The sequence below is a fragment of the Ochotona curzoniae genome, unplaced genomic scaffold, assembly GCF_017591425.1.
Source record: "Ochotona curzoniae isolate NIBS_2020 unplaced genomic scaffold, NIBS_Ocur_1.0 contig_883, whole genome shotgun sequence".
Classification (NCBI taxonomy): Eukaryota; Metazoa; Chordata; class Mammalia; order Lagomorpha; family Ochotonidae; genus Ochotona; species Ochotona curzoniae.
In genome coordinates this window covers 478,494-504,369 of record NW_024466599.1, presented here as the reverse complement: position 1 = coordinate 504,369, position 25,876 = coordinate 478,494, and the positions used below count along the sequence as shown (strand labels likewise).

Below are 25,876 nucleotides of genomic sequence, written 5' to 3'. Positions count from 1 at the left end.
CTACCTGAACTGTTCTTGCTGTCAAGAGTGCTGGAGCCAGGAGCTCAGGACTGAACCCAAGGGTCCACAGGCGTTCTAACAGGCGGTTCAACTGCCAGACTAATTGTGTGCCCTGACCTGTGAACATATGAATGTTTAAAAATCCTTATTTATTTGAAATGGATGTTTACAGAGAGAAAGGTCTTTAGTCTGCTGGTTCACTCCCCAGATGGCTCTAACAGCCAAGCTGGGCCAGGCCAGAGCCAGGAACTTCTTTTAGGTTTCCCATGGGCCATCCTGCACCTTTCACAGGCCATCAACAGGGAGCTAGATCAGAAGTGGAACGGTTGGAGCTGGTTGACTGTATGGAATGCTGGTGTTGCCAGCCTTAACCTATGTGCCGCACACTGGCCCTGGCATGAAGCCTCCTAGTAGGTCACATCCATTGCTCCTGCTGCTAGCTGGAGAAGCTCACGTGCCTTAACTGCATCGATGCTCTGCTCTTGTTGGACAGTCCGTGTCTGCTCAGGGTGGATGAGCAGAATGAGACTTCATTGCTGGGTGTTCCTCTGTGAGAGGGGCAGGGTGTTTGTGGGCATGCAGCTCTACCAGTGCCAGCCTCGAGGCTTCTGTGTGCCTGTTTCTGGGTGTTTCTCCTGGCTGCAGTCCAGGTTGGTGTTGTGGCAATGCTTGTCAGCCTGCCCGCTCCCACAGAGTGGCAGTGAGGAGGCCCTGCGCGTCTCGCTCGTGTGCAGGGTCCTCAGCCTTTAACCTGTGTTTGGAACCATTTGCAGGATGTGATTGGAAGAGCTCTTCTTGGTGTTTCTTGTGCTTGATTCTGACTTACGTCGTAGGGCTGTGGGTTATGCATTGCGTCCCATTTGAGAAGTGGGATGTTGCTGGCGTGGGTTGCATCCGCGTCACATCAGGGCTCTGTGTGCAGCTTGCTGCTCATCGTCCTTCTTGGCACTTGGTTTTGGGCAGTTTTGCTCTATTTTCAAAATCCCTTTCTTTCTTGCTGTGTCCATGTTGCCACTAATCTTGAGGTTTTCAGTTTAGGTATTGAACTTTACACATCTAAAACACGGGGCCTTTATAATGAAACTTCCAGCCTCTACTAGCGTTTTAAGCACAAAAGCAACTGTGGGCTTCTGTTTGCTGACATAAATCCCGTGGAAGTTTGTGTAGGGCAGGGGGAACTGATATAATATTCTCACCACAGGTTGGGGGGGATTAAGTGATACAGTTTCACTGTGTGCTAGACTAGAACAAATGAACCATGCAGCTTCTCTCTGTGGGTCAGGACTGAATGAATGATGCAGGTTCTCTGTGGGTCAGGACTGAATGAATGATACAGGTTCTCTGCTTTGGGGTTCCCTTCATTCCCTGTGAGGTAGCTGCAGAGGAGCTCCCCACCAGGTCCCCTGGTACTGGGAAGAGACCCAGCATGCCGCCCTGCCCTGCACACCTCACCATGCCCTGCCTTGCACAGCTCTCCATGCCATCCTGCCCCTGCACACCTCACCATGCCCTGCCCTGCACAGCTCTCCATGCCGCCCTGCCCTGCACAGCTCACCATGCCACCCTGCCCCTGTACAGCTCTCTATGCCGCCCTGCCCCTGCACAGCTCTCCATGCCGCCCTGCCCACCTCGCCATGCTGCCCCGCCCTGTACACTTTACCATGCTGCCCTGCCCTGCACAGCTCTCCATGCCGCCCTGTCCCTGCACACCTCACCATGCCCTGCCCTGCACAGCTCTCCATGCCACCCTGCCCTGCACAGCTCACCATGCCATCCTGCCCCTGCACAGCTCACCATGCCGCCCTGCCCCTGCACAGCTCTCCATGCCGCCCTGCCCACCTCACCATGCTGCCCCGCCCTGCACACTTTACCATGCTGCCCTGCCCCTGCACAGCTCTCCATGCCGCCCTGCCCCTGCACAGCTCTCCATGCCACCCTGCCCCTGCACACCTCACCATACCACCCTGCCCCTGCACACCTCACCATGCTGCCCTGCCCAGCTCACCATGCTGCCCTGCCCTGCACACTTTACCATGCTTCCCTGCCCCTGCACAGCTCACCATGCCACCCTGCCCTGCACAGCTCACCGTGCCGCCCTGCCCCTGCACAGCTCACCATGCTGCCCTGCCCCTGCATACCTCACCGTGACATTGGGTGCTGGACATGGGGAGTGTTCAGGCAGCATAGCCAGCTCTGTTCCTGCCTCTTTAGTCATGCAGTCCAACCCAGCCCATAGCAAAGCCGCCTGCCCCTTGGCCCAGCTGGGCCAGAAGGAGTGTGCCACATTCCTGGGACAGGCTGAGTGGCTGTCACAGACCGCACTGGTTACACTCTGTCCCCAAGATCCAGCAAGGTTGTCCTTCCTGGCCACTGGCCCTTGCAGGCACAGGAGGTAGTAGCTCACTGCTCCGAGCCACCCTGGGACTCTGTTAGGTCTGTCCTGTGTGGGGTGAGGCGTGGCTGTGTCCAGGAGGACATGGTTTCCGCGGGGCTGAGCGTGCTGGTGTGCAGGGGTCGTGGCACGCTCAGTATGGCTCCGAGAGTGGGTCTGTGCTCCCTTTGCTTTCTGTTGCAGACCAGCCCTGAGATGGGCAGGGGCAGACAGCGAGGCGACTGGTCAGCCTGTATTGTTTGTAACTGGGGAGTGGCAGGTCACGGGTGTGGTTCTCCCTGGCAGGAAGTGGAGCCCTGGAGCTGTCTTGGACACCGCTATTACCAGGGTAGATTCTGCTCCCGTGCAGCCTGGCACTTGTGCGTCTCGGCAACCCTGGCCCTAGGTGATCCCACAGCCACCAGTGGGGTGGGGCCGGGGTGGAGGAGCCTGGACTTCCAGGAAGCAAGCCCTGGGGCAGTGGGCAGGATGTGTGCCGTGGCCTGTGCTGCCTGCGGGCCGTGGCATGTGTGGCTCCAGCCCTTGCCAGGAGGTTCCCCGGCACTTCCTGTTTACTTCTCATAATTCTGAAGCCGTGTATGGGTTTGTAAGGCTTTTGGAAGTGAGCCTGCTGCCTCCACTCCCAGGTCTGCCTCGGGCTGGCGTGTCCTGTCTTTCTTGCCTCTCGCCCACCTCAGGCGATGAGCTGGGGAATTGTGACAGCTGCTCTCAGGCAGGGATTGCTCCATCCTGGCTTCTTAGAACCTCTTTATATGCATGGCACATGTTCACAGCCCTGAGTGGTAAGCTTGCCATGCAGAATGAAGTGCTCAGCTTCTGTCAACAGAGGCACTGGCCAGCTCGCACACCGGGTCGCTTACATGAATGTGGGTACATAGCCGAGTGGCCGTGTCAGACTGTCATCTGCTCACCTCCTTGTCCCCACTGGTGTCCTGGTCTGGAAGGAGCTGTCCCTCCCTGGGCAGCCTGTGTCTCCATTGTGGATGGTCACTGCAGAGGCTGTTCAGCCAGAGGCTCACCCGGAGGTACTTGGGCTGTGCTGTGGTGGTGGACTTCCACAGTCCTGCTGGGTGCCTGTCCCCGGCTCTAGGTCATTTTAGACTTTCTTTCAGGGCACTGTGCTGCTGGCACCTCCTGCCAGACTTTGCTCTGGTCAAGCACCCAGCTGGCAACTCTGTGACTCCCAGCGCAGCTGAGCATGCGCTCTGTCGGAGGTCACGTTGCACAGCCCGAGGTGAGGGCCCTGCCCAGCTTTGGTCTTGGCGTGACCAGCTGTTCATCCCTGGGTGATCTTCCTCTCCATGTGCCTCTTTAATGATGCTTCTCTGTGTTGCTCATGGATACGGAGCCTGTGGCCAGCAGCACAGGCCACACCTGGCCCCTGCTCCTCACAACTGACCTGGGTGGGGGACCCCCAAATCCAGAGAAATTGCTGGTAAGAGCACAGTGAAGGCAGCCAGCGTGGCCCGGGGGGACAGCCCTGGCCCTGCCGCAGCGCTTGAAATCAGAAGGCTGGCACTGACCACTTAGATACCCGAGCAGGGCTCTGTAGCTGCCCACAGATGACGAAACAAACCATTGGGATTGCTGGAGCTGGCCCTAAGCAAGGATTGCACAGTGGGGACCTAGCTCTTCCATTCTCAGAACCATGCCCCGCCTCTACAGGGGTCCACCCTGTTAGCAACACAGCCAGCTTGGAAGAGCTCTGTGCTGTTGTGGCCAGCTGAGGTGCTGGCCGTGCTGGAGGGTCCGCAGAGACGGCCATCAGGCCCAGGGTAGCTAGCCAGTGGTGGCAGAGGACATGCACCCGAGCTGGGTGTGTTCTCCTCAGACTGTCCTGGCTCTCGGCAGAATGTGGGCCAAGGGGCCAGTCCCAGCACTGTGACCCCGGCCTCTGGGCCCAACTGGCTCCGTGGGAGCTCCAAGGCTCCTAGGGCCTTGCTGCCTGGTGGAGAAGAGCAGATGTCCCCACTGGCCAGGCTGCTTGCCAGTGGTACAGAGACCCCTGTCCTGGCCCTCCCAGCCGGGAAGTTTCTGTTGGTATGAAAACAGGTGAGGTGCTGTGCCACTGTCCCCCACGTGCTGTGCCTCTGTCCCCCACTGTCCCCTGTGTGCTGCACCTCTGTCCCCCACGTGCTGTCCTCTGTCCCCCCTGTCCCCCATGTGCTGTGCACCAGCCCACTCTCCTTTGTGGCTACATTGCCTTCCTGACTGTGGGCAGTAATCACTGCCCAGCCGGGAATGGTCTGTGGCTGTAGCATCTGGGTGCTAGCCTAGCCCTATTAGACAGCTGTTGGGCTCATGTCCATGACAGAGAAACTCTGTTGGTCACAGGATCTCAGGAACCACCTGTCCATGGGGCAGGTGGGAGCGCGGTGCACTGGCTGCTTGGAGTGGCTTGAGGGAAGTCTCAGACTCATTAGTTCCCATGAGGTTTTGTGTGTGTCATCCGCATGGTGAACCCCTGGCTGGAGCCCTGACCATCACCCAGTCTGTGCTTGTGGGTACATCCATGAGTTACCACCCTGTTGGCCCTGTGTTCTGCCGTGTCACCTGTTCTAGAACAATGGAGTCGGCTCCTGCTCCCCAGCACTAGGTAGGTGCTTGGCGTGACCAATCCTGTCTGCATCTGGGAGGTTCAAACCCAGTGAGTTCACTGAAGACCTGTGGAGTGGGGATACCTACAACTGTGAGTACCTGGAGAGGCCCAGAGCCCACTGGATGCCTGGGCTGTGACTGCACCCAGCTCCGTGAGCCCACGGACACCTGAGCCATGGCTGCACCCAGCTCCATGGGCCTGTGAAAGCCTTAGCAGAAGCTGCACCTAGCTAGGTGGGCCATGGGGTTGTATGAGTCATGCATACTGGGACACGGGGTTGTCCCCAGCATTGTATGTGATTAGATGCTTCTCTGAAGGGACTTTGGCTGAGAGCAAGGCTTGAGCCCCAGACGGAGGCAGAGGCAGATGCAGGACCCTGCTCAGTCTGTGACTGGGCATGAGCCAGCAGACCCGTGTGGCTGTTCCCATCTCTGTCCCACCTGCTGCCTTCACATTCTGTGAATTCTGCTCTGGGGCCAACTGATGCTTGTCACCCATGACTTTGCCCTCACAGGTCGCCATGCCACCCAGTACTTAGGGGGTCAGACTTGACCCTGACCTGTGCTATCTCTTGGAAACTTGAAAGTATCAATGAGTAATTATCTGTCCGTGGGCACTGCAGCCAGAGGCCGCTGCGTGGGGCCAGTTGGACGGAGGAAGCAGGTTTAGCTTTACCCAGGTGGGGCGGGGGATCTGGAAGCTGCCCTTGGTTCTGTTGTGGACTGAGATCTGTGCAGTGGATTTTCTTAAAATCCAAAAAAGATTGTTAATTTGGAAGACAAAGAAAGGTCAGCCTCCCTGCTGTTGGTTTGCTGCCTAGATGTCTGCAGCCACTGGGGCTGGGCCAAATCCAGGGTCTCCGGAGAGTGCCTGAGGCCCGGTCACCCACGAACTCTTGCTCCTAGGGGAGCCCGTTTGGAGCATCTAAGGCTGAGACAGTGTGTGAGCATCATGGTCCCCAGCTGGACACCCTCTGAGCAGGGCTTGCACCAACTTCAGCAGATCCCCGAGCCTGCTCCTGCCCACTCACTCTGCTGTTTCTTTCTGAGGGCAAAATCCTCAGATACAGGAACTCTCACCACGGACCTGGGCTTGGCCTGCCATGTCACCGGTGAAGTGATGGGGAGTCTTGACAGGTGGCTGAGGAGCAGCGGATTGATGCCATGTAAGGCTGGGCCCACTATAGGGGGAAACAGGAGGAGCTGGAATCCAGGTGCCAGCTGAGCCGTCTATGGCCTGCGTGCAGGGTGAAGGACAATGGGTGCTGCCCCCGGGCACCCGCCTTCTTGCTGCCCTCCTCTCTGCTCCTAGCCTCGTAGATACTGTTGTGGTTGCCTGCCATGGAAACACATGCACTCATCTCCCAAGAGACTGCACTCAGCTTCCTGGGTGGGGCCAGCACAGCCCACTTGCAGAAACCTTGCAAAAATACAATGAATAATGGATGCAGGAGCAACTTGGGACTCCCCAAGAGGGGACCAAGTAGGCTTGTGTGGAAGGTGATGGTAGATGAGCAGGGTTCAGTAACTTAGTAGACGAGTCCCGCAGGTTGGTGTAGTGGATCAGTGCATGCAGTGGGTTGGTGGAATGGAGTTGGAGGCCTGATGGTAGATTCCTCCAGAAGGTTTACAAAGCAGGGTGGTGTGGTCCGTCTATAGAGTAGGTTAGGCATTGTATTAGTATGGCACATTTAATAGGGTAGTGAAGTATCAGTAGAGAGTGGTGGTGTGGTGGTTAGTGTAGACAATAAGTTAGGTAGGGGAATCCAATAGGCTAGTGTGGTAGGTTAGTGTGGATGGGGGGAGTTGGTGTTATCATGGATTGGAGTGTAGGTTAGTGTGGGCGAAGGGAGTTGGCGTTATGGTGGATTGGAGTGTAGGTTAGTGTGGATGCGGGGAGTTGGTGTTATCATGGATTGGAGTGTAGGTTAGTGTGGGCGAGGGGAGTTGGCGTTATGGTGGATTGGAGTGTAGGTTAGTGTAGGCGAGGGGAGTTGGCGTTATGGTGGATTGGAGTGTAGGTTAGTGTAGGCGAGGGGAGTTGGCGTTATGGTGGATTGGAGTGTAGGTTAGTGTAGGCGAGGGGAGTTGGCATTATGGTGGATTGGAGTGTAGGTTAGTGTGGGTGGGGGGAGTTGGTGCTATCATGGATTGGAGTGTAGGTTAGTGTGGGCGAGGGGAGTTGGCGTTATGGTGGATTGGAGTGTAGGTTAGGGTAGTGGGCAGGGGAGTCCGCAAGGGCGAATATTGGAGACTGTAGTGAGTAGGTGAAGGGAGTTGACCGGTAGCAGGCTAAAGGGATTGATGGGTGGAGCAGACGGGGCTTCCCAGCCTGGTGACCAGCCCCGAGTGAAGAACTTTCTCCCACCAACCTGATTGTTCACTTCTCCCCTGTGGCAGCAGCTCTTTATCTGGCCAGCAGGAATTGATAGGAGTGCAGGAGCGCCTGGTGCAGGCTCGCTCTGTGAAGCCCTTTGTTCCCAGGAGAGCTGCTGAGATGAGAATCAGATGGCCCCAGGCAGAGCTATTTGCGCTGATCCACAGGCGCCTGAGTGCTGAACAAAGAGGCCTTGAATAGCAGACAGACAGCTGGAATCTGCCAGGTCAGACTTTCCACTGCCACTTGCCTGCTGACCCATTGTTCAGGCTGGGAAGGAATTCACCCGCCAGGACCCTTCTCTGAACTGCCGGTGCTGGTCTGCTACACTGGGGACCTTTGTGCATGTCCAACCATCGCAATGTGGAGTGATTTTGGTACTTCAACAGCTATGTTAACATCAAGTTAGTCTTGCTGTGAGCACCTGCCTATTGGCCAAGCTAACCGAGTTGGGACTGTTTTGGGGCTCCCCAGAGAGTGATCTGGCTGAACAGGGTCTTAGGGACCTGGAGGGGCTTGAAAGAAGCCGATGCTGCCTCTGGCGTACTCCATGACTCGGCAAATGGTCACACGACCGTGCCCGCCTCCCCTTGCTGGTTAAGGACACCTGGACCATGAAGACAGTAGGTTAGTTTTGTGGGGTAGTCTGTTACGTTGGTAGAGCAGGTTGGTAGGACAGTTACATGCATCAGTAGTTTAGGCTGGTTTAGTTAGTCTAGTTAGGGTAGAGTACTGCGGTAGGACATGATATAGGTTAGTATGGTAGGTTAGTATGCTGTATTGCCACACTAGGTTAGTTGAGCAAGCTCATCTCAGGATGGGAAAACAAGTTAGAAGTACATACCAGTGACGTTATGCAGATTAGTGTTGTTGGAATAGGCTAGTGTGGTGGTTTAGCAGAGCAGTGTAGTGTAATGGGCGTGACAGCCCAGCACCCTGGTGATTGATGTGATAAGGCTAGTGCACTAGACTACTAGAGCAGGCTGCTGTGTGGACGTGACAGCCTGGTGTTGTGGACATGATGGACTGATATGCGGCCAGCTGTGCATGGACATGACAGGTTGGTGCGTGGACAAGACAGGCTGATGTGTGACCAGCTGTGTGTGGACGTGATGGGTATGTGGACAAGACAGGCTGGTGTGTGGATGGGTCAGGCTGGTGCATGGGGACTTGGTAGGCTCATGCCTAGATGTGATAGCCTGGTGCCTAGAGGTAGTGTGGTGGGGTCAGACTGCGGTGTGGTCAGGCTTGTGCCTGGGGTTAGCACGGCAGGCTGGTATACAGGCAGTAAGTAGGTTAGTGTAGCAGCAGACAAGCAGTGGTGCATTGGTGATGAATAGGGGGCTGGGACCCTGTCTGTGAGGGTCTGCGCAGAAATCTGCTGTTCCAGCAGCCAAACCATGTTGCACACTAGGCCCCCTTTCAGTGTCTTGTGTGAATGAAGACACCGAGTGCCCTTCCTCTCAGGGCGCAGCCCACTGCCTCCAGCTCTGCCGCTCATGACAGCTGCACACACGTCGCCAACGTCAGACCTCGCGGCTGCTTTAGGAGCAGGTCCTGCCGTCACCCACAGGTTGTTGACAGGCAAACCGAGGCTCGGGGAGGTCCCGGCCAGAAGGGGACGCGGGTGGGAACCGAACCCGGCTGCCAGCTGCCTCCTCTGCCAATAACAGACACAGGGCAACCTTGTCTGTGTGCGTGTTCTTAGGTGTCCTTGTGTCCATGGATGTGTCCCTGAAGCCTAAGCATGGCAGAATCCACTCTCTCTGGGTAGCTGAGCTGTCCGCGGCCCCGCCTGTCTTGTCTTGCCTGAATGGTCGTGTGGCTGTCTTGAGCCTTGAGGCTCAAGGAGCGTGCCAAGACCCACTGGGTGTGCCAGGAGGGAAGCTGAGATGCTGCCGCATCCCGGTGCGTCCTGTTTTCATAACAGGAAGACGCCTGGGTTTTTGGTATGGGGATCCTGGAGCAGTGCGTGCATGGTTCATGAACACTTGGCTGTGGTCATGGTGTTTTTCTGAGGCAGGAGGCTGCCTGCTGGCTTGGTTACGGGAGAGGCTGACTTTGTGCCCGCCTGTGCTCAGGAGTGAGCATGGAGCATACTGTCCTTCTCCCTTGAGGCACTTTCTGGAAAAGAGTGAAGTGGCCTTGGGAGCAGTCTGTGTGTCCATAGTTTTGGCCATGCTTCGTGCACAGCGGGAGTTTGGGCATTGTCAGGGGACAGGGCATTCGTGTTTGTAAGGCAGAGGCAGGCTCTGCGTGTGGCCTGAACGAGGCGCTCCTGTGTGGGTCAGCCCCCGGGGACGGCAGGCACACGCACCCTACCCTGAGGCCTTGGCCTGGCCCAGCGTGACTGCCTTGCTGCTCATGCTTTGAAGAGTAGAGCAGAGTAAGCAGTCGGTGAGGTTGAAGTCCCAGGGCGCTCTGCAGGAGCTCCTCAAGGGACCACATAGGGTCATTCCTGGCTGCGAGGCTGCGTGGGAAGGCCCAGCGCTCTGGCAGTGAGGAAGGGTGACATTCTAGAACAGGTTAGGGTCTTTGTTGCAGAAGTGATCCCAGCTGTGCGGAGGAGGCTGCGTGTCCCATGGCCAGGCTGAGCGCAGACGGTCAGGTACCCACAGTAAGTCCAGCTGAGAGGATGCGAGGTGGGGCTTGTTGCTGTGAGCAGCCACTGGACGCTGCCCTCTGAGGGCTGTTCCCAAAGCCCCTCAGTCCACATAGCTGGGTCTGACCTAACGGTGCGGCCGCGTGTTTCCCAACTCTCCAATGTAAAAGAGCAGCAAGTGTTCCAAGGAAAGTTCTGCACTGTGTGAAACGTACATGGCGTGTGCAATGTTTATTGAAAGTGGGTGCTCAGCAGTGGTTTTGTTGATGGACATGTATTGTTACTGTCAGCGAGGCTCCTGAAATCTTGGCCACACCTTCAAGTCAGTGGCACAAGAATGGCCCAGCCATTTCCTGACTGGCTAACAGACCACCACTGGGGAACCTGTTACTTGTAGGTTCCTGCCAAGTAAAGAGGGGAACACTTCAAGTCCCAAGACCCTTTCTCTAACCTTCCGTGTCTCTTCCTCTTCTTTCTAAAGGCATCCCACCTCCTGGCTGTCTCTTGGGGGGCTTTTCTCTTCCCTCTTCTTTCCCCACTCACCAAGTCACTTCACAAATAGACTACTCCGTCAAAAAAAAAAGTCAGCAGGACTCAGATGTTTTCTGACACAGCTGTGTGACGTGGGTCTCGTGACACAGCTGTGTGACGTGGTCTCCTGACATGTGTGTGACGTGGTCTCCTGGCACAGCTGTGTGATGTGGTCTCCTGACACAGCTATGTGTGATGTGGTCTCCTGACACATGTGTGTGATGTGGTCTCGTGACACAGCTGTGTGACGTGGTCTCCTGACACATGTGTGTGACGTGGTCTCCTGACACATGTGTGTGACGTGGGTCTCGTGACACAGCTGTGTGACATGGTCTCGTGACACAGCTGTGTGACGTGGTCTCCTGGCACAGCTGTGTTCCACGGTCTCCTGGCACATGTGTGTGTTGTGGTCTCCTGACACATGTGTGTGACGTGGTCTCCTGACACAGCTGTGTGACGTGGTCTCCTGACACATGTGTGTGACGTGGTCTCCTGACATGTGTGTGACGTGGTCTCCTGACACAGCTGTGTGACGTGGTCTCCTGATACATGTGTGTGACGTGGTCTCCTGACACATGTGTGTGACATGGTCTCGTGACACAGCTGTGTGACGTGGTCTCCTGACACAGCTGTGTGACGTGGTCTCCTGACACGTGTGTGACGTGGTCTCCTGGCACAGTGGTGTGACATGGGTCTCCTGGCACAGGTGTGTGACGTGGTCTCCTGACACATGTGTGTGACGTGGTCTCCTGACACAGCTGTGTGATGTGGTCTCCTGACACAGCTGTGTGTGACGTGGTCTCCTGACATATGTGTGTGACGTGGTCTCGTGACACAGCTGTGTGACATGGTCTCCTGGCACATGTGTGTGACGTGGTCTCGTGACACAGCTGTGTGATGTGGTCTCCTGACACATGTGTGTGTTGTGGTCCCCTGGCACATGTGTGTTACGTGGTCTCCTGACACATGTGTGTGTCGTGGTCTCGTGACACATGTGTGTGACGTGGTCTCCTGACACGTGTGTGATGTGGTCTCGTGACACAGCTGTGTGATGTCTCCTGGCACAGGTGTGCCATGCATCTTCCGTGGGCTGCTTTCAGCTTATGAAGAGTCTCTCTGGGTCCCTGGATCCTGGTGCCCATCTTGTGTTTAGCTGTGTTATACACCCACTTGCTGACTGCTGAGCTGGTAACGCTTGGCCTTACCTGATCTTCACTGTCCTTCCCATCCCTGGCCCCTGGGGCTTCTGCTGCTGCCCCTCACTCCCTGGACCTCTAGGCTGTTTCCCCGGGAGTCTTTTCATTATGCTCCCCTCCCCAGATAGAGGTAGCAATGGGCAAATCATGCCTTCTGTAGGAGACTGGCGCCGTCTGACTCTGGCTTCCTGCTGGCCTGGCCACGTCAGGTGGTAGATGAGGCCCGAGCATGCTCTAGGCAGGCAGCACTGCCTGAGCTTGTTCTGCAGGAGCCAAGGAACCACGAGGCTGTCTGTGCAGTGAGGAGGGGCAAGGGCAGTCTTCTGCTGTGGGCCTGCAGCGGGGCAGAGTCCCCATGCCCTACCTCTGGGTCTGCTTCTGTCTTGTTCTATGGAAACTGAGACGTGACTGCCTGAGCACAGCTCAGAGCTGCAGCCGGGCAGCACCCCGGTCTGTGCGGTGGTGATGGGCCAGGCATTGCAGCACTGGGTCCCCCTCCACAGGGCACTGGCGAGTAGGTCTGTGTACTCCAGGGCCTGAGTGTGGAGGAGAAAAACTAGAGGTGACTGGGACCTGGTGGGGGGTTTGTGTAGGTGTGTGCCCAAGGGGCCTGTTTTCTTTATTCATTTATTTTAAAGCCTTAGTGAGAGGTAAAGAGATGAAGATGGGTTGGGAGGGAGAGAGGTACCCTCCATTCCTGGTACACTCCACATGTGGCCAGAGCAGCCAGCCGTGGACCACGCTGAGGCAGGAGTGGGAACTCCTTACCAGCCTCCTGAATGGGTGACAGGGACTCAAGTACTGGAGCCATCATTGGCTGCCTCCCAGGCTTGTTAGCAGGAAGCTGTGTGGATAGAAAGTGAAGTAGCTGCCACAGGAACCAGGCTCTGGTGTGGGATGTGGCTGAGCAGCACCGCGCCCACCCCTGTCTAGTGAGTGAAATGAGGAAAAAGCCCTGCCAACCTCACCTGCCCACCTGCCCCAGGTTGGCCCTGCCCCACGCACCTCGGGTCGGCCTACCTGCCCCAGGTTGGCCCTGCCCCATGCACCTCGGGTCGGTCCACCTGCCCCAGGTTGGCCCTGCCCCACGCACTTCGGGTTGGCCCACCTGCCCCAGGTTGGCCCTACCCCAGCTGCAACAGGTGGGCCCTGCTCCGGTTACCCTGCCCTGCCTGCCCTAAGTGGGCCCTGCTGCAACCCACCTCAGGTCGGCCCTGCCCCACCTGCCCAGGTTGGCCCTGCTGGGTCTACAGGTCCCAGGTAGAGATAAAGCGAAGGAAGCAAGGTTTGCAATAAAGTCATCATTTCACTGTTGTGATCTGAAAACAGATGCAGTGGTTGCATGTACTAAGTAAGAAGGGGAGTCAGGTTCGACGCGGTAGCCTAGTGGCTAATGTCCTCACCTTGAATGTGCCGGGATTGCATACAGATGCTAGTTCTAGTCCTTGCCAGCCCCACTTCCCATCCAGCTCCCTGCTTGCGGCCTGGCAGAGCAGTCGCAGATGGTCCAAAGCATATGGGAGACCTGGAAGAGAATCTGGGCCCCTGGCTTTGGATCAGCACAGCTCCAGCCGATGTGGCCACTTGGGGAGTAAATCAGCAGATGGAAGATCTTCCTCTCTGTTTCTCCTCCTCTCTGTGTATCTAAAACAAAGGGAGCGAGTGTGGCCCTAGGTCACACTGTTTCTGCACTCCCGCATTGCTCGTTTGAAACCCCCCAGTCCAGAGTCACACTCAGAACCTGGGTGTGAGCACCCCGGCCCCGTGTCTCCCAAATGTGGACTTCCGAAACAAAGCTTCCTGGCCTGTGTTTCGTGTCCTTCCTTAGCTCTGAGTTTTGTTTGTTTGTTTTGTTTTTGTTTTTGCTGGGAGTTGGGGTAGGGGTTTGTTTTGTTTTAAGATATGCTTTGGAGCAAAAAAGTTTGGTTTATTCCATTTATGTTGCTACTTATTTATATGTCTTGCTCAGTATTTTCACAAACCAGGGTTTTTGAGGAAGTTACTTGATTACCGAGCAGAGAAGAGGGCTTGGCAGAGGTGGCTTGGGGCAGCCCCCGAGGTTGCTGCTCACACAGTGTGCTCACAGGGACACGGTTGTTGGGTATGCTGTGGCAACAGCTGCGACCCCACCTCATCTTTGCTCTGGATCCCAAGTGCACAGGGAGCTGGGGAAGAGCCCATGTCTACCTGCTGAGAGCCCCTGGACGGAAGTCCTCAGGTCCATGCCAGTCACGCACACCCTGGCGCCTGCAGCCTCCTCCCCGGAGGAGCCACAGGAATGATCGGGAGTGCCCAGTGCACCTCGTGGGTCACCAGCTGCCTCGTTGTGACCTGGGCTGTCCCTGGAATTGTGCCAGTTCTCACTGGGCTAGGAGACCTTGACAGGTAACAGGGACATCCCCTTCCAGCTGTCTGCACATCAGAGTCCTTCTTTCTCGAGGCCACAGGGCAGGTCTTGGGGCCTGTCCCTGTGCCCTTGCATCTGCACCCCGGCCACCCTGACTGTCACTGGCTGGAGATGGCCTTGCCGTGAGGAGGGTACCACATGTGCAGCCATGACTGTTTCATGTGATGTAGTCACTATACAACAGTGTGCATACTACACGCCTGTCAACATTGTGTGCAGTATGAGCCGTGTGTGTGTGTGTCACGGTTACAGTGTTTAGATTGTATGTGCATTCACACTGTGTCTTTACAGCCCATGTTTTTGTGTTCAGTTGTTATGTGTCTCTGTGCAGACCCAGCCATGTGTGCATACATCTGTGCCTCTTCAGAGGTTTCTCTCCTCATTGTCCCCCTTGACAAGGTCCTGGCTAGGCTGGCTTCCTTATCAAGCCTCCCTGAGGAGGTGGTGGCCCAAGTGGTCGCCACCTCGGCCCGTCCTCGGCCTGTGACCCCTGATTTCCACTCATATGTGTAGTATTTGTGCCTGTGTTGTGTGTTCTTTGATGGCATTTTCTTTGTTATAGAATGAGGCTGTCAGTGACCATGTCAGGAAGGCTTGGTCCTAGGCTTCTGTCCTAGGCTTTCGCGAAGGGCCCCTCACCTTGGGTAGCTTGCAGCTGCAGACAGCCCTGTCCGGCCCCCGACCCTGTGGGCAAGGGGCTGTGTGCTGGGGCTGTGACCTCCCCGTGAATGCTGGTGTGCATGATGAAGCCACTGCCCCGGGCTCTCAGCTGTCCTGTGGCTCGTTTTGTTTTTGGCTGCCCAGTGCGTGCTGTGATTTCCCCACCCGGATGGAGGGGGTGCACACCAGTGGTGCTCAGCCAGTACTCAGGTGCAGGTCGGTGTCCAGGAAGACCTGTGGGGCCAGGAGGATGCAGCTGCTCAGCCAGGCTGGGGTCAGCACAGCCGGGCATGGAGTCACTGTGGGCTGGCCCTGAAAGTGCCAGAGTGTCCTTCCCATGGCTGTCCCCTCTTCTGCGGGGCCGGTTGCTGGGTGTCGGTGGAGGTTCCAGTGGTCGATGCTTCTGTTCCCTCGCACACGTGACTGGGGCCACTGTGGGTCTCATGGTGCTCGTCCTGGGGTAGCCCCTTCTGGACTCGGTCACTGGACACCTAGAGCCCCTGTCCCAGTGCCTGCCCTTGTTTCGCTCCCGTTTTCCTTACTTCCCTTACTTCCTTAAACCTCGTGTGTGTGTGTGTGTGTGTGTGTGTGTGTGTGTGTGTGTGTGTGTGCACGTGCGCGCTATATGCTTCCTTGTTATTTGTGAAAAAGAATGTCGGCATGTGAACAAAGGTAGAACTTCATGTGTCATAGTACATTAAAATCCCGTGATGCTATCTGACTTCCTGTTTATTCAGAACTGCTTGGCAAATACTACATGGAGTTGAGTCACATTGAAAAACTCAGTTACAGGAAGACCAGATTTGGGGGTAGGAGGACTTAATTCAGAATACTTCCTGTGATTAAAGTTCCTCAAGCAATGGTTCGACCAGACTTACCATAGCCAGGGATGATTTTGTAAGACATATTTGAAGGGCAGAGTGATGGCGGTGGGAGGCTTGTCCATCTGTTAGCTCACTCCTCAGATGCCCACAGCAGCAGTGGGTGGGCCAGGCTAGGGCCTGGAGCCTGGAACTCTGGGTCTCCATGTGTGTGACAGGGACCCCAGTGCGTGGGCTGTCACCTGTTGCCTTCCCAGGATGATGGATTGGAAATGGAGCAGTTGGGACTCAGTCTGGCACCCCTATGTGGAGTGCTAGCGTGGCAAGCGGCAGCAGCACCTGCCCCCAGCCAAATGTGTTGTTTGAGGACCAGAAAGCTCCCACCCCAGTTGCAAGGACTGGGCCTAGGCTGCCCCAGGAGCTGGGCACTCGATCTGGTTTTGCACATGGCCAGTAGGCACCCCAGGACTGTAGCCAGGAGTGCTGCTTGCAGGGTTTGCATCAACTGCAATCGGACCCTGGCCCTCAGCTGTTGGACAAGGCTGTCTTAGCCGCGAGGCCGAATCCACGCCTTGGGGATTGCGATTCGATTGTCAGCAAAGCTGGATGTTCTCGGTTTGCTTTGTTTGCAGAAAGGGCCATATCCAGCTGGTCCAGGGAGATGGGATAGGGCAGCTGAGCCAGGGAAAGTGGACAGTGTGCGTCCTGTCTGCACTTGAGCCATGCCGGGGCTGGACCCACGCACTCCAGGAGCAGAGACTGGATGGCAGATGCTCCTTGTCTCTGAGTGGAGGTGGGTGTCCATGGGTCCAAGTGCCCAGGGCCTGGGTACTGTGGGGCCGAAGGTTCATGCGGCTGGGTGGCCACACTGTCAGTTGCCTGTGCAGTCAGGTGCCCATGTGACCAGGTGCCATGAGCATCCCCTCCTGCTTCGGAACTCGCTGTGTCCTCAGCATCCTTCCCTCTCAGATGGACACAGTCCTGTGTCAGGGCCTCAGCCTGGTCTCATCACCTCCAGAGACCAAGCACCATCACATCGGGGCCGGGCATACACTCCTGTCCACGGCTCTTTTGTCGTGGTTGATGTGGGACCTCCGCGGTGAGCCGCACCATGCCAGGAGTCTGAGCTGCCAGGAGCACTAGACACTCAGATCCTTGGGAAACGTGCAAGGAGCCCGTGTGTGTGTGGTGGGGAGCCAGGCCTTGCAGCACCTTCATGACTCTGTCCCCGTGGTGGCCAGTGGCCATGGTGTTCTCTTGGCAACAGTGCTGAGGTGGCCAGCTGGTCAGCAGCTGGATTGATCCCAGGAGGCTACTGGCTCTTCTCGGGTGTGTGCAGTAGTAGCTGTGACCCCCACGAAGCGGGCCAGTGCAGCCTCAGCCTGTTACCTCTGGTCAAGGGAGGGTGCCATCCGCCTCCCACAAGGCTGCTGGATGGTCCGTGACACAGCGTCGCTGGTCTGCTGCCTCCACCAGGCAGACGGCAGAGGCTCACCACACCGGCCTCATCACCTCTGAACGTGTGGACCACCCCTGGGGGAGGAGTGGCCATGCCTCGCACACAGACACACTCATACCTGTTTCCTCACAGGGACCTCCGCTTCAACAGGATCCGAGAGATCCAGCCGGGGACGTTCCGGCGCCTGAGGAACCTGAACACGCTGTGAGTAGACATGGTCTGTGGGAGCTGCAGGTGCTATGCGTGGACTACTGCCACTGTGTCCACGGGCTGCAGGGAAAGGGCCACCAAACAAGGACCCAAACTACTGTCCCATGTGGTGTGAGGGTTGGGTGTATACTCAGCCTTCCCCGGCAGGAAGCTTGGCGCTGTGTCCCATAAGATTGATTTATTTTTATATGAAAGGCTGATTTACAGAGAGGAAGAGGAAGAAAGAGATCTTCCAACCACTGGCACATTCCCCAGGTGGCTGGAATGGCCAAAGCTGAGCCAATCCGAAGCCAGCAGTCTAGAGCCTCTTCTGGGTCTCCCATGTGGGTGCATGGGCTCAAGGACATGAGCTGTACTGTCCGTCCCAGGCCACAGGCAGGGAACTGGATGGGAAGTGGAGCAGCCAGGACACGAACCGGTGCCTCCATGGACACTGGTGCTGGCAGGCAGAGGAACAGCCAGTTGAACCACTACACTAGCTCCAGGGTCATGGTGATCATGTGAGCAGATGTGACCTTGAGGGCTGGACACAGCCCGTGTGCCTGCTGTCTGGCCCGTCCGTGGCTTCCTCCCGGCCGTGGGGCATTTTCTGATGTGTGCTCAAACTTCCTGCAGGCTCCTCAACAATAACCACGTGAAGCGGATCCCTGGCGGTGCCTTTGAAGACCTGGAAAACCTCAAGTACCTGTGAGTGCCGTGGGCCGCCAGTGCTCAGCGGTGGCAGGGACGGGGTGCAGGGATGGAGTCCTGGGTCTAGTGCCTCGTGGGGAGTCTGTGTGTCAGGGGTTTGCAGGAGCTGCTGCTGGGGAACAGCTCTGTGTGTCGGGTTGCTACAGCACATTGAACTTGGTGGCCTCATCCGAGCGGTCAGGAGCACCACTGCCCCTCCTGCAGGTGATGGGGTGGTGGCCGCTCTGACGACGCCCGCAGTCTCCAGGCAGTGGGACTTATGACACGTGAGCTGTTATGAACGCTTTTAGATCATTGGCTCGGTGAAATGCTTGAGCCTGTGTTACATCCACTCTCCTCCCGCTTCGGGAGTAGGACATGCATCTCGTGTTGTGCTTGTGGGTGTTGTTGAGCAGGGGCACTCACTCCCAGGGCACCGGGTCTGCCTTTTGTGTGTTCCTTGAGCTGGTTGTCAGTCTGTCCATGTTGAGCCGGGGCATGGACTCCCAGGGCACCGGGTCTGCATTCTGTGTCCCCTGAGGTGGTTGTCAGTCTGTTCTCACTCCCAGGGCACCGGGTCTGCGTTCTGTGTGTTCCCTGAGATGGTTGTTGCTGCTGTAGCTAGGAGAGCCGTGTGGGATCTGGATGGGAGCTGTGGATTCAGCTGCCTGCAGCTGTCATTCTGCATGGGTGTGTGGGTGTGAGTGGTTTTGCTCCTTTTATTGTCTCTTGCTTTGCTTTGGGCTGTCCCAGAGCCAGCTGTGTCCCCTGCTGGCAAAGCCGGTGAGGAGTGACCCTCGCTGGCCCCCATTGTTGAACCCTCACTCCTGGTGGCTGTGCTCCATCCGCCCTCCTCACTCCCGGTGGCTTCGCTCCAGCTGCCCTTCCTCCTGGGCGCCTGGGCTCCATCCTGCCCTCCTCCCTCCCTCTCTGGGTGGCCGCGCCCAGCTGTCCTCCTTTGCCTGGGTGCACAGGGCAGACCCCTGGGGCAGTCGCAAGGCAGAGGTCTGCAGTGGCGCGAGGGCTGAGCTCGTCCAGTGCATCCTGCAGTAACCGTTGCACAGCTGCGTGATGTTCTTTGCATCTTTGTGTCCTTGGCTCTCTGACAGAGCGACTCTGATAAGCACTGGTGTCCAAAAATCTCTACATAATTTTGTCATAATGAGCATTTCCATGATTTTTTGAAGTTCCCTTGTTTGCATGGCTTTACAGATTTTTTTGTACCAAAAAAAAAAAATTTGTTTTTAATCCCATTTTCCATAGTCTTTCTGAAGTACTCTTGTATTAGTGATTGTCGAGTAGTCTTCGCTCCCTGTAACCACAGTTATGAGGCTTCTGTTAATTCCTGTTTCCTGATGCTGGGATTCTCGTTAGTGAGAACTGCTATGGAAACAGTTCAACTCTGTGATTAAGTAGCAATTTGCAGTGTATTATTAAAAGATTATTATTCTGAGAACAAATTATACTCCCATATCTTTGTAAACATGTGTTCATATTTATAGTTTAATTCTGTTGTTTACTTTTTTTTTTAAGAGTGAAGGAAAGTCAGACAGATCTTCCATCTGCTGGTTCACTCCCCAAATGGCCACAATGGCCAAAGCTGAGCTGATCTGAAGCCAGAAGCCAGGGGCCGGGAGCTTCTTCTGAGTCTCCCATGTGTGTGCAGGGTCCCAAGGCTTTGGGCCGTCCTTGACTGCTTTCCCAGGTCACCAGCAGGGAGCTGGATGGGAAGTAGAACAGTCGGGACAGGACTGGGGGCTCAGCATGTGCAGGTGGAGGATTAAGCGGTTGAGCCCTCACTCTGGCCCCCTGTTACATGTTCTTTAAAGGAATTTGAAGTGTTTAAATGTAAAAGGGTCCCCTGTATTTAAAGGGATTCCTTTGCTCTTGTTCTTACCTTACCTGGGCCTGGAGTCCTCCACAGAGAGACCCTGGGATGCTCAGTGCCCTCCATGCTGCCTGACCACTGTGGTGACCAGGTGCTGGCTTTGTGTTTCCTGTCAGTGCTTCTGTGCATGCGACAGGCAAAGTGGGCACCTGGAGGCCTGATGTTTTCCATAGGTTCCAGCAGGCAGTTGGTGGCCGGCCAGGGACGTGGAGCCATGCTGCAGGGCTAATGAGCTCTCCGGGGGGGCAGGTGCTAGGCAGCGGGCACTGCAGGCATTGTGGGACTTGGGACTGTCGTGCTAATGTGTCTGGGGATCTGGCAAGGGATGCCAGGAAGCAACAAGAAATAGCCGCTGTGTGCCAGACATTGAAGTTTTACGGACAGATCTCCCATCTGCAGCTTCACTCCCCAAATGCCCACGGAAGTTAGGCCTGACTGGGCTACAGCTGGGAGCCTGGAACTGACATGCTTCCCATGTGGGCTGTGGGGCTGCTAACTACCAGTCTAAATGACTGATCCCATTATGAATTCAAATACAATCAGTGCCTTGTCCTCACAATTGGAATGCTGTGCCACAGGCATCCATTCCGGAGGCACAGGTGGCTGCACTTCCACCTGCTGCCGGGCTCGGGACACAGAGCAGTGTGCAGCTGCCATGTCAGAGCCAGTGGTTAGTCGGGAGTGCCGTGGAGTGTGGTGCCGTCTCCTGACGCCATGCAGTGCCTGGAGATCGTGTTCGGAGGTGCACCCACTGGGAGACTGCAAGTGAGAGTTATGGTCGTCAGTGGGTGAAGGCAGGGCTCAGCGAGGGGTCGTCAGGGGACGAGGTTGTATGTGCTGAAGGCTGCTTGCCCCGGTTGCCTGGCTGCCCCAATCATATGTGCAGCTGGAGATGGTGCAGAAAACCTTGAAACCTGAGCTATGGACGCCGGCATTTGGGTGTCACATAATTTCCAGGTTCGGCAAAATGTTATTCCTCTTTTAAAATCCCCACGCCTTTAAAAACAGACTCACCAGCTAAGGCGGGCTGGCCACGCACCATGCATACACAGGTGACAGCCCTATGGCTTCAGCAAGAACAGGGTGCTCAGGCCGTGGTCCAGGACTCACCTGGGCTGTGGGGACTGCTCCTCAAGTTCTTTCTGGTGGGAGGGCACTGTCTCAACACAGTGTGTCCCTCGTGTTTGTGCAGCATGAGTGGGCGGTCAGCTGTCCAGAGCCTGGGAGCTCTGTGCCCACACAGGACAGGGGTCGGCTCTGCCTCCAGGTGGGGCATCCACTTGAGGTCTGGGGGCTGGGAGACCCCAGCAGCACCCGCGGTCACCACAGGTGCCGTCTGCGTGGTCCACATCTCTCTCGTCCATCTCAGTTTGCCTGTCTGTGTGCTAACACGCCATGTTTCTTGTTTCAGCTATTTGTACAAGAATGAGATCCAGGCAATTGACAGGCAAGCGTTTAAGGGACTTTCCTCTCTAGAGCAACTGTAAGTGCCTTTCCTTCCCATGCCCGTTGCCATGGTGAACCTCTGTGTGCTGCTTGCATGTTGCACGTTTGCCATGTGTGGGGTGCTGGACGCGTGTGCATGACCACGCCTAGGTCACAGCTTACCTGACCGTGGGTATCCACGGGGTGTCCTCCAGGCCAGGCCTCTGTGGCACCAAGAGCAGTGAGATCTGTGGACTGCGCACTTCCCAGGTTCACGGGGTGAGGCCGTGCCTCCTGGCAGTTACACTGCTTCAGCCTCGTGGAGTGCCGCCTGTGTGGTTCCGCTTAGTGGTTGTTGAGTTGACTAAGTCCTGGGTGCTTGGGCTGTGTCCTGGTTCGCAGTGTAAACTCGGCATAGGTGACCTTCTCTGCTCCTGACTAGTTGCTCTCTCCTGGGAACTGGACCCACTCCTGAGGGGCTTCGGGTCCTTGTGCAGTCAGCTGGAAACGACTGTGCTGAGAACTCAGTGTGACGCTCACACTGGGGCCCTGGCCGGGCCCGAGCCTGTGCTGCCTCTGCTCACACCAGGCCTGGCCCGAGGAAGGGCTGGGCTGTGCTAGCAACCAGCGCATGAGGCACTGGGGAGATGCTGGGAGAACAGATGGTGTAGGGGTAGGAATCGGGTGGGGGCGGGTAATGCTGCATCTCTAGAGTGTGTCTGGGTCCCAGTCTGCCTCTCGCCCTAGGTTTAGGTAAGAGGGGTGGATGGGAACTGGCGGAAATGGCAGTCTGCAGTGCCTGGGAGCATTCCAGGCTCCTCTGGGTGCCCCAGAGTCACAGGTCCTCTGCTGAGCCCTGGCTGTGTCTGGGGCCAGGGGAAGGGGCAGCTAGGCAGGGCCCTGTGTAGGGAGGCATCGGTGTAGCACTAGTGCTCCTGTCCCCTGACGGGCTGTGCGGAGGGCTGGGACCTCTGAGGGTGATTCCGCTGGAGCTGCCAGCTCCATCTTCATCCCTGTGCCCTGGAGCCCTGCTCAGACCCAGTACCTGGAAGCTACGGGGACCCTAAGGAGTGTCCTATCCTCCGGGTCGTGTGTGGGTGGCTCGGGGGGGGGGGCAGTGCTGTCCAGGGTGTGCCAAGCATGCATGAGAGGGGCCCTCATTCGGCTGCGACTGCACACACCGAGGCATTGCCAGGAGGGGATGCCCAGAGTGGCTGGAGTCAAACATGGCTGAGTCAGGGCAGGGGTCAAGACAAAACCCTGCGTGTGGGACTGGCACAGCCCATGGGTTCTCCCTGGGCAGGCCTGGGCACTGTGCCCTGCCTGCCTGGATCTGACAGCTCAACTTGTGTTTTGGATCTGACCCTTGCCTGCCCGAACCCCAGGGCCCAGGGCAGTAGAGACTGGAAGGTGCTGACTGCCATAGAGCCAGAGCCTGTGTGTGATGGCACAGAACATTTCTAGCTGCCTTGGTCAGACACTTTCCTAAACTTCCCACAGCAGGGTCCTCACAAGCCACTTCTCTCCATAAGGTGGCACAGCCCAGCCTGGGACAGACAGGACCTGAGATGCCCATGGCTCCCCTGGGCCGGCTTTGCCTTGGGAACCACCAGGGCAGCATGTGGTGGTGCAGTCCTTTGGGCAGGATGCTGGAGTGGCCATGTGTGATTCTGACAGAACACTGTGCATTGCTTCTGTGGCACGTGTGGACTGCTGCAACTCAGGGAAAACACATGGGGTGTGGTGGTGCAGGAAGGCCCCGCTGCCTCCTGGGTCTCCAAGTGGGAAAACGAGAGTGTGGGACAAGAGCACACTTGGTTCACTCCCACACACACTCCCTGGCTTCTGTGCAGTGAAAAATCCAGAGCATGTGTCCCCATCCAAGAGCTGGGCCTGCAGGGCCCCCATCATGCACCTCTGCAGGTGCTCCCATCTGAGATCTAGCCTGCAGGGTCCCCATTCGTGCACCTGTGCAGGTGTTCCCGTCCGGGATCTAGCCTGCACGGGCCCCCATCATGTACCTGGACAGGTTTTCCTGTGAGGGATCTAGCCTGCAGGGCCCCTGTTCGTGCACCTGTGCAGGTGTTCCCATCTGAGATCTAGCCTGCATGGATCCCCATCATGTACCTGGGCAAGTGTTCCTGTGAAGGATCTAGCCTGCAGGGTCCCTGCCATGCACCTGTGCAGGTGTTCCCATCTGGGATCTAGCCTGCAGGGTCCCCGCCATGCACCTGTACAGGTGTTCCTGTCTGGGATCTAGCCTGCAGGGTCCCCATTCGTGCACCTTGTAGGTGTTCCGGCCGGGATCTAACCTGCAGGGTCCCTGCCATGCACCTGTGCAGGTGTTCCTGTCTGGGATCTAGCCTGCAGGGTCCCCGCCATGCACCTGTGCAGGTGTTCCCATCTGGGATCTAGCCTGCAGGGTCCCCGCCATGCACCTGTACAGGTGTTCCTGTCTGGGATCTAGCCTGCAGCATCCCCATTCGTGCACCTGCGCAGGTGTTCCCGTCCGGGATCTAACCTGCAGGGTCCCTGCCATGCACCTGTGCAGGTGCTGTCACTGGGAGGCAGCAATGTGTGGCTCACTCTGAAATTCAGAGGCAATGGCAGAGGGCAGGTACCACCCTCAGCCATTGGTGTCAGGGAGATTCAGGCCACTGCCCAACAGATGTGCCAGCTGCCCTTCTCCTTGGAGGCTCAAGCTGCTGCTGGACGGATGTGCCAACTGCCCCTTTCCTTGCTTTCACTCGTTTCCCATGCAGTATCGGAGTTGGCGTGTGAGGGAAAAAATGCTTCTGGCTGCAAGATTTTCAAAGTGTGAGTTTCAGTTCTGTCTCCTTGCTTCCCACCCTGCAGATACCTGCACTTCAATCAGATTGAGACGCTGGAGCCCGAGGCCTTCCGGCACCTGCCGAAGCTGGAACGGCTGTAAGTGGTGCCCCTCCCGGCCCGCAGGCGAGGCAGCACTGTCGGAGGCCCGCATGCCCTTCCGGCCGAGAAGCCAGGTCCCCAGGTGGAGGGCCTGAGAATCGGACAGCGCCCGCTCTGTTCTGGGCTGTGTGGTGCTTGTTTCTGCTGGAGGGTTGCAGAGCTGATTGCCAGCAGCTCCAACTCTTTGGCATATCTGAGAATCTGCTCTGCCATGTGACCTCTCTGCAGATTCCTGCACAACAACCGGATCACACACTTGGTCCCCGGGACGTTCAGTGGCCTGCAGTCCATGAAAAGACTGTGAGTGTCCTGCCCAGCCCCTCACCGGGGACATGCAGAAGTGGGTGGAACACTGCTGGCTTGGCAGTGGGCACTGTCCACCTGTGACATGGGGTCTGCAGACTCCCCAAGCCTGCGTCCTTTGCATTTGAAGTGAAGTCTGCATGCAAAGAACCTCTGGCCTGGTTCTGTCCCCTATTAGGGCCTGTGCGACTGTCACGTCTGCCCATATCTAGGCCTTCAGAGTGGCCTCCCTCTGCCACACAGCTTTGTGGGGAGTGGGGCGTGTGCACCCAGTGGTGGCCTTTGGCTCGGAGGACCAGGCCCCAGACCCTGAGTGCCCGTAGCTTGACTGCTCCTGATGAGGTGGGGAGCAAAGAGCAGGCCTCTGTGATGGCTGTTTTTTCTTCTTGGGATACAGAAATCCATCATACTCCATGCTGGACAGGGAGGAGCTAGTGCAGCTGGAGACCCTGCACGAGGCTCCAGGAAGTGCTCAGGCTGTTTGGGCCGGGGCCGGATCACCCTGGCAGCCGCCCCGCCTGCTGGGACTCTTGGACGGCATACGTCCACTGACCTTGAAGTTCAGTTTTTTGTGTTCCCAGCTCTTCCTTCATCCAACCACAAAACCCAGGAGAGAGCCAGTGAGGGATTTACTGCTACATGCACAGGGCTCCTGTCCGGGCCGCTGCAGCTGACGGCAGCTGTCACCAACTGGGCCTTCCTGGGACCCCAGCCCTGGGCACCCCTTTGCCTGTACCTCCCCCTTGCCTCCAGTGCCCTGTCCCCCTCTGGTCTCTCCCAGTGTGGGCCTGTTGCGCCCAGAAGGATGGCCATTGCCCCCTAATTGTGTGCACCCTGGTCCTCACTACTCAGGGTCCGGGTGCTTTGGCAGCTGTCTGTCCACTCAGCCATATGCACTTGGTCCAGTCCTGCTTTTCAAGGTACCGCTTCTGTGCACAGCCCCTCAGAACTGTGCCCTGGGACTAGAGCCTGTGATGGTGGCAGCAGGAGGCCACCACAGCCTTCTACCCTCAGCGACTGTGGGTGTGCCTCTTCCCAAGACCCTAGCCCCATCTGCCAGGGCATATTTTGCTTGTCTGTCCGAGAATGCATGTCCCTTCCTGAAACTCCTCCTCCTCCCGCCCTGTTTCCCTGGGGAAGGTCCTGCTGGATTGGGACATCAGATATCCCAGGACATGGCCTACAGCACTGCTGCCCTGGTCAGTTCTGCATGGGGAGGCCTGGGGCCGGGGAATTGGGATGCTTCAGAACATAGTGCCAGCGACAGGGGATGCTTACCCTCCAGATACACAGACCAGCTTGGCACCTTGTCGCTGGACTCCTAGGGACTCTCCCTGCCGTTGGCAAGCCCAGGCCCCTTGGGTTCTCTCTGTACCCACATGTCCCTGTCCTTCCTCAGGCAGGACT

General features: G+C 57.0%; 1 protein-coding gene across 1 annotated transcript in view; it reads left to right on the top strand.

Moving 5' to 3' along the window:
- PXDN (peroxidasin) overlaps positions 1 to 25,876 on the top strand; it is a 57,685-nt gene that overhangs the window by 3,171 nt on the left and 28,638 nt on the right. The window contains exons 2-6 of the mRNA XM_040993905.1: positions 17,176 to 17,247; positions 17,869 to 17,940; positions 21,222 to 21,293; positions 24,092 to 24,163; positions 24,395 to 24,466. Coding sequence (XP_040849839.1) covers positions 17,176 to 17,247; positions 17,869 to 17,940; positions 21,222 to 21,293; positions 24,092 to 24,163; positions 24,395 to 24,466 — 360 coding nt within the window. The remainder of the gene's footprint in view (positions 1 to 17,175; positions 17,248 to 17,868; positions 17,941 to 21,221; positions 21,294 to 24,091; positions 24,164 to 24,394; positions 24,467 to 25,876) is intronic.